The sequence below is a fragment of the Lagopus muta genome, chromosome 30, assembly GCF_023343835.1.
Source record: "Lagopus muta isolate bLagMut1 chromosome 30, bLagMut1 primary, whole genome shotgun sequence".
NCBI classification, from domain to species: Eukaryota; Metazoa; Chordata; class Aves; order Galliformes; family Phasianidae; genus Lagopus; species Lagopus muta.
The window spans coordinates 5,977-13,726 of NC_064462.1; the positions used below are offsets into that span (position 1 = coordinate 5,977).

The 7,750-nt window shown below is 46.9% G+C and overlaps 2 protein-coding genes across 9 annotated transcripts; both read left to right on the forward strand.

The window, feature by feature from the left end:
• Window positions 1–1,287: 1,287 nt before the first annotated feature.
• Window positions 1,288–2,694, forward strand: LOC125686041 (ranBP2-like and GRIP domain-containing protein 3). Its single transcript, XM_048929672.1, has 3 exons — window positions 1,288–1,594; window positions 1,965–2,123; window positions 2,515–2,694. Exons 1-3 carry the CDS (start codon window positions 1,451–1,453, stop codon window positions 2,662–2,664), a joined length of 453 nt encoding a protein of 150 aa, XP_048785629.1. The 5' UTR covers window positions 1,288–1,450; the 3' UTR covers window positions 2,665–2,694.
• A 464-nt stretch (window positions 2,695–3,158) lies between these two features.
• LOC125686047 (RANBP2-like and GRIP domain-containing protein 1) lies at window positions 3,159–7,750 on the forward strand. Of its 8 annotated transcripts, none has more exons than XR_007373609.1 (6): window positions 3,159–3,274; window positions 3,352–3,423; window positions 3,914–4,052; window positions 4,223–6,506; window positions 7,201–7,472; window positions 7,626–7,750. XR_007373609.1 is itself a non-coding variant. In XM_048929706.1 (5 exons), the coding sequence occupies exons 3-5, from the start codon at window positions 6,345–6,347 to the stop codon at window positions 7,641–7,643; spliced, it is 360 nt and encodes a 119-aa protein (XP_048785663.1). In that variant the 5' UTR covers window positions 3,159–3,274; window positions 3,914–4,052; window positions 4,223–6,344; the 3' UTR covers window positions 7,644–7,750. The 8 variants fall into 8 exon arrangements, 1 of the variants encoding a protein (XP_048785663.1); XR_007373612.1 differs by lacking the exon at window positions 3,352–3,423 and having other exon boundaries at window positions 4,223–5,005; window positions 5,102–6,506; XR_007373607.1 differs by lacking the exon at window positions 3,352–3,423 and having other exon boundaries at window positions 4,223–4,319; window positions 4,832–6,506.

Below are 7,750 nucleotides of genomic sequence, written 5' to 3' on the forward strand. Positions count from 1 at the left end.
ACACAGGTTAGAGGCATGAAAGTGAAATAATTCCAGCATGAGTTGTGAACTAATGAGGTCTTCCCATTTTTTAAGCTTAACCTGATGATGAAGTCTGGCTTTGAATTTGAGCGTAACAAGAGTAGAATGCTGGTGGCCTCCTACTTGGCTGTTAGTGGTCAGAAACATGTAGACTATTCAGGGTGCAAAAGCAATGAGGCTTATGGCCCTTTCTCTTTGTATGTGTGTTATATTTGTGCATCTGTTTATATATAAAATATAGAAGTTTCTGCTACTGCGGCCTCTCTGAAGAAGTTTGTTCATCATGTTTTGAAATACATAACGCACCATTTAAAAAACGCGTTTGTGCTTCTTGCTCGTAGGGCCAAAGATTTTCCTTGTTAGAGAAGTGTGATGTTATCTCCATTCTGTGCTTTGTCAAAACCACTGACAAGTGCCAATGTACTTTGGTTGCGCCCTTCTGTGAAGTAGCTGTTGCTTCTGCAGGAGTTATTTGTGTAATGTGAACAGGTGCAGAAGTTACTTGAAGAAAGCAGCATCTTACTTGGAACTTCTTAGTTGCAGCTTGTTAGACAGAGGCGAGCAGGTGGGAGGAGGTTGGTGGGGAAGTGCTTTGATGGGAGAAACGTTCAGAGCTCGCTCCTCTAGCAGTGAAACCCAGCTCTGATCAGATGCAGGTCTTCCTAACTCGGACGCAGACCCTAGCTTCTCACAACCCTTGTTGTTGCACAGGTGCTGTTCGGATGCACAGCTGTAGTCTCCAGCACCTCGCATGGCTTGGCTTGCAGTGGAATTCTGTGTCAGTGTATTCCCACTGTGCAGATCATTACAACAACTTTTTCACTCGCCCACGAGACATCCGAGACTGGAAACAGGTGCTCCTGAATCGCTTTTCCCTGTTGGTCCCTGAAGTAAGCAAGCTTCCCAAGTTCTTAAATGCATTTAAGTGCCGGGTTTTTGGTCCCTAATTCTTTCTGTTTGTTTGTTTTTACCAAAGCAGGATTTTTTCCTCGGGATGGTGTTCACTGGCAACTTAGAACTGCAAGAGAAGTTCAGCACTCAGCGTGGCACACATCGACCTCCTTGCTTACCGTTGCTGCTGTGCAAACAGAACTGTACTGAGAAGCAAAGGTCCTGGTGGGATGCTGTGTGTACTCTCATGCAGAAAAAAACAACGTAGGAATTCTTCAGTTTGGAAATATTGGAAGCAACCTTCTAGAGGGCTTCTGAATTGATTGCCATGGGCTGCATAAAACCAGTTCCTTTTGTTTGAACGTTCAAGGCTTTTTGCTGCAGGGGTGTGAGATGGTGCAGAGCTTTGTAAAAACGGGCTTTACGTTTCTGATATTGCATTTGTAAAGAAGTACTGGCTTAGGACTAAAGCTGCTTGTTGTGTTCATCAAACAAATGACGTGTGAGCAGATGGAAAAGAGGGAATGCTAACTGAGGAATGTTTCTGTTGACATTCAGGGCCAGACTCGGCAGCCAAGCTGAAGCTTCTTGTACAGCATGGATTGAGTACTGTGTGAGCCCTGGAGAGACACGGCCTTCACCTGCCTTAATTATACACTGGGCAAGAAGCCTGCAAGCAACAGTAAGTTAAGATTGTCTGTAAATAAGTACCGTCTGTTTTTCTCTGATGTGCAAAGGTAACAGGCTAAATAAAATCAGATGAGAATGTAGTATTGAGAAGTGCTGCTGATTTTGGTGGCATGACCTGGAGCAACCACCTTGCCTGACAAGTACTCTCTACCTCACGACTCTGAACAGCACAGGTAAAAGCAACGTTGTTTTCTCCCCGTGTTGCTTTCTGTGACTATAGAGAGACCTTCTGAAATACGTCCCAAGTGTCAGAGAAAAGTTCTTGAAACTTCTCGAGAAAACAACTGCATCAGAGAAGAAAAAGTAAGAATGACATTTTATTGGGATTTTCTGTGACAGTTTGAATTTCTCTTCCTCAACAGGGCGTTAGCCTGAACTCGTGCGACCAGAAGGAATCTATTGGAAGAAGCGTCTGCTACTGGAAGGAAATTCTGCTTAGCTTGAAAACTATCAAAAAGCACAGAAGTATTCCTGAACCTGCTGATCCTCTCTTCAAGCATTTCCATGGTGTGGACATCCAGGTACTGATGGATATTCAAAGAGGAGAGTAAGAGGGGTTGTACGTCGCGGGCTTGCATGCGAATGGTTGGTTGGTTGGTGTTTTGTTTTGGTTGGCTTTGTGTGTTGATGGGTGGTGGTTGTCTTATTTTTTTGTCACTGTACTGCTAATGCTGAGATTTGGTAGTATCTTTCTGTTGAACTCCTCGGAGTTTTAAAACTCTGTGATTGGAGGACACTGAACTGCCTTAGTACCCAGCTTTCTGAAAAGCTGCTTTCCTGTCATACAGGGAAACCAGGCATAGTCTTAACCTCCTCCTATCTGCCTACTTACTGGATGCTTACAGTCTTACACCGACTGTTCCAGGTGTCCACACTGTGTTGTGTGTGACTTGTCTGTGGCTTTGGTTGTAGGTCCTCCAGGTTGCAGCCTGTGAAGAAGAGGCACGTGTGGCTTTTGCAATGCTGGGTGCAGCTGAAGGCAAAACTGATGATGCTTTATTAGCCTTTGAAGCTGTTAACAATGCGGTTTCGTACTGGAACCTATGCACTGTAAGTTTGTGAATTGCATTCCCTCAGAATGCTTTTCTGTCACTTGCGTTCTGACCAATTCTTCCTGATCGATATGCTGTTACTTAGCTTTTGTCAAAGAAAGGCAGAGGAGGTTGAGAGTGATGGTGTGCTACCAGAGGAACAAGAAGAACGCAAAGCCTGTCTTGTTGAAAGGCAGCACTGCCTGATGAAGGTGATTGAGGAAAGCTCCTCTGACCCGTCAGTAGCTGCCCAAGTAAGTAAAGGAATTAATGCTTGTGTGAATGGTCCCTCTTAGTTAATGTTAACAGATGGAGGGCTTTCCTGGGGGAAAACAACAACAAAAAACACCCAGAGTTTCTGCAGAAAGCCGTATGTGCACTGTTCAGCCGTAGATCAGGACGCAGTCTCTTGCTCTGAGGAAGAACTGCCCTCACGACTTGCGTTTCCAATCAATTTCTAGCTGCCGCTATCTGTTAGAGCTGTGACGGAAATGCTGAACGCAGTGATCTGGGAGCTTGGGGGAGAACGGTGAGGAGGGAAGTCTTGCCTCCAGAAACATCTCACGAGCTGCGCACGTGGAAGTGAAAGATGCAGTTCCATCACCCAAGAAGTTCTCTTCTCACCAACTAACACCTACCAGGTATATTAGCCGGTTACTCTTTTGGGGAAGTGTTCCTTTTGTGTAAGAAAATCCAAGTTCAGTAAGCCTTTGCTCAGACTCTCCTTCAGTGGGCAGAAGATCACAAGTCCTTACTTCAAAAGCTGTGTCAGCAAGTGGAAGCTTTAAAGGTAAACAGCTTTTGTCACTATACTGGATGCAGAACAGTTGATCTTTTTGTTCTGGTGAGTACTTTGTGACCCAAGCACTGAACTAAGCTTCACTTGCCAGGCTGCCTCTTAACTCAGTGAAGAGAACGGCTATAAACATCTGCTTAAATTCAGGGCAAGAGTGAAACTTTGTTGCCTACAAACTGTAATTTGGTACTCAGATATAGGAAGTAATCCTGAGGATTGTGTGTGCAGAAAGTTGTGCTTTCTTCAGCTTAGCTGTTGTCATCTTGGCTCTGGGTTTATTTCTAGCTTCAAGGAACAGTCTCGGTTTTGTAAAGCATGGGCAGATCGTGGATTATTGCAGCAGTTAACTCTTCTTTTTTTTTGTCTCAGATCTTGAACGTGCTTTTAAATAGCAAAGGAGCGTAGGGATCATTCCTTGGGTTTTCCCCACATACCTGTGTTTCATACGTTTCCATTCTCTTAATTGAAACCCTGTCTTTAACAGAATGAAACACGGGAAATGAAACGTAACAGTTGCAGTGTAAGCGTGCCATCTCATCGCTGGCCTGCTGAAAGCTGTGGAGCAGATCCTGTGTCAGATGGTTATGGGAGAGCACAGCATGTTTGTGAAGCTCCTTGGAAGGGTAAGTTGATGCTGAATTTTTAATTGACCGCGTAGCTAAACAGAGTGAGACTTCTTAAAACCTTTCTGCAGTGTTCTGAGATGAATGAGTAAAACTGGTCCCTGGGGAAAGTTCATTCAAGTCGGAAATGAGAACTGGATGCAAACTCTCTTCTTGGTGTTCCTTTTCAGTTGCTACCTCTGGCCCGTCTGTTTGCAGTAGCCAGTCACCTGCTGTGACTCGCAGTGTCTTTGAAGAACTGCTGCAACCAATGTACCACCAACAGAGGTGAGGACAAACGAATCTGCTCAAGCCATTTCTACTGCTTTGTTGAAAACAGCTGGTTGTGATTCTGTGTGCAGCTGGGTATAACTGCGGTTCCCTAGAGAGCATTTACTGCACTTGAGGTCTGCTGGAGACAGGCAGAAAGTTCCATTATCAGCTGATCTTTGGGATGTGGGGTTTGGGAGAAACAGCCAGCAAGAGATGTTTTTAACGTGCTGGCACATGTCCTCTGCTCGTTGTCTGCCATGTTCTTTTCCCCACAGTAGTATGGGGACTTGCTGGTTTTGACTTTTTTGATACTAAAGGAAATGAGTCAGTTCACTTACGCTTCTCTCCAGTCTGTGTGTTCAGATACCATCCAAGTTTTGAACGTATGATTTCAGTTTAAACTGGTGAGAGTTGAAATCTAATTTTAAGGTGCACCTTGCTATGAAGAGTGCACGTTGCATGGGCTTCAGCCCCCTGATCCCTTTTTCTCCTTTTGCACGAGGAAGTAACGGTGTGTTTTTCTTTAGGCGCCTGTCTGTGGCATGAACGGAGCTGCACCTCAGCACGTAGACGTGCTCAGCAACAAGCGATCCACGCGCCGCCCCTGCACAGCACTTGTGCTGGTGTGTTTCCTCAAGGCACCTGTGGTGCACCTGTGTGTTTTGATGCTCCGTCTGCTGGAATCCTTTCTCCTCGTGGAGGTGATGATCGCTACAACTACGGCCTGCCCCAGGCGAGCGCAAATCCACCTCTGCCTGAACCAGGCTGTTTTACAAAACCTGCGTTTGCACCCACAGCTTTAAAACCTGCAGAGTCCTGTGTCGGTGCCGCACAGGACAAATTAGGATCCGCCTTTGCGAAAAAGGAAGGGCAGTGGGACTGTAACATCTCTTCAGTGAGAAATGAACCCACTGCCCCAAAATGTGTTGCCCTGCAGAACGCAAACAAAACTCGTTCAGCAGTATCTCTTCAAGAAGTTTCCTTTAAACTCGATGGGAAAACCCCAGCGTGTACCTCTCAGAATCTGGCAGATGCTGAAGCGAAGCCTGCAGAGGGAAGATGTAACTTCTCAGTGTGGATGCCTCCAGGCGGATTTAAATTTGGCATAGAGGAGTGCAATACAAATTGCGCTAAGAAAGATGATCCACCCAAGGAGCGTACAGCAGACTTGACAAACATGGATGGAAAAGACAAAAATGAACTGCCCTCAGGTGGTGGAGTTACACTCCAATCTCAAGAAACAGCAAACAGGGACAAGAGTGAACACACCTGTGAGAAAGGCACGTGGATAACACCTCATGTTTCTGGTACGAACGCAGCCAAAGCATCTCCTTGTGGTGCGAACTCTGTAGCTGTGCTGGAGGAAGCTACCAGGGAACAAAGTGACCTCAGCCATGGTGGTGATGGTTCTGATGCTGCTGTAGAGGCCTCAGAGGCTTTAAGCACCTCTGAAACGCCAAGAAAAACCATGGTTTCTGCTCCAAAGTTTGTATTTAGGTCTGAATGTGTCAAGAGCGTTTTCAGTAATGAAAAGACATTCCCATCTGGCAATACCTCTGCCATTGGTTCCCTCTTTGGATTCGGCTTTAATCCTCCAGGAAAGAGCGCTGATGGAATTTCAACATCTCAGAAAGCAGAGCAGGAAAAACCGGGAGTGGCTGAAGCACCCAAAAGCTGCAGTGCAGCTCAGAAGAGCCCAGAAGAGATGTGAAATAAGTTCTGTTCAGTCGCTGTGTCATATCTTCTGGAATTTCATATGCTCAGAGCTCATCGGTAGTACAGCTGCTGCAGACAGGGAAATTGTGGCCAGCACACTGGATAGCTTAAAAATCAAACAACTTCCTGTGCAGCGTGGTGCAGGCAGTGTTGCATTGCTAAAATGAATTTCAAACGCTGGAACCTGTTGGGCTCTTCCTAATGAGGTTCAACACGGCAAAGTGCAGGGTTTTGCATTTGGGCCGGAAGAACCCCAGGCACCTGTAGAGGCTGGGAGGAGCAGTCCTTGAAAGCAGCTCGGCAGAGAAGGACCTGGGGGTCCTGATGGACGAGAGACTGAACATGAGCCAGCAGTGCGCTCTGGCAGCTCGAAAGGCAAATGGGATCCTGGGCTCCATCAGGAGAGGGGTGGCCAGCAGGGACAGGGAGGTGATTGTCCCTCTCTACTCGGCTCTTGTGAGGCCCCATCTGGAGTACTGTGTCCAGGTGTGGAGCCCTCAGTACAAGAAAGACATTGAGATTTTGGAAAGGGTCCAGAGGAGGGCGACTAAGATGATCAGGGGGCTGGAGCACCTCCCTTATGAGGACAGGCTGAGGGAGTTGGGCTTGTTCAGCCTGGAGAAGAGAAGGCTGTGGGGTGACCTCATTGCAGCCTATCAATACCTGAAGGGAACCCACACCCAGGAGGGGAGTAAACTCTTCAAAAGGGCTGACAACAGCAGGACTAGGGGAAATGGTTTTAAGTGAAGGAGGGAAGATTTAGGTTGGATGTTAGGGGGAAGTTCTTTACTAGGAGAGTGGTTAGGCCCTGGAACGGGCTGCCCAGGGAAGTTGTGGATGCCCCGTCCTTGGACGTGTTTAAGGCCAGGTTGGACGGGGTCCTGGGCAACCTGATCTGAATGTGTATGTTTGGTGGCCCTGCTAGGCAGGGGGGTTGGAACTACATGATCCTTGGGGTCCCTTCCAACCTGGGTGATTCTGTGATCTGTGATTCTGTGATTTTGAGAAGGCAGGGCTTTTCATTCACTTCAGTGCATGATGAGTGTCGAGCTGAGGGTACAAAGCCACTGAAGAAAGGAAAACACTGAATAATTCTGCATTATCTGATGTCAGAATTGTAACAGTGCTGTAGGTGACAACAGCTTCTGGGGAAATCACGCATTACTGTGCTGTGTTTTAGGTGGAGGTAAAGTCTGGAGAAGAATGTGAAGGAATTGTCTTCAAAGAGAGGGCAGAACTTTACAGCTGGGCCAGAGATGCTGCTCAGCGGAAGGAGCGCGCTCTTGGAGAGCTGAAGGTCCTCTTCCGGACACAGCAGAAGTATTCCAGGACCCTCATGAGAAGGGACCAAGTTGTTGAGGTGCGTGCAAAGCATGTCATCGCCACAGAAATGAACTCCTTGCCCTCTGAAACATCAAACTGTTTGAATTTGGACAGCTACAGGTGATGCTGGTGAGTCGGTTGGGTGGTTTTTACAGTTCTTTTCGGTCTCTCCTGCAGTTTGTTTGGCTTTGTTTTACCCTGGAGATCCTACAGAACAAAAGCTGCTGATCTCTGGCTGCAGTGAGTAGAGCTAAGGAAATCTCTTCTTGGGTTTGTTTTCAGACGGTGAAGTGGAAGTAGAGCGAGTTGCGGTCAGATGAGAAGTTCAAGAACTGGCTGATTCTTTCGAGAGGAGATTGAAGAATGCCAGCAAAGCTTGTCAGAGCTGCAGAAGGGCCAGCTCTCTC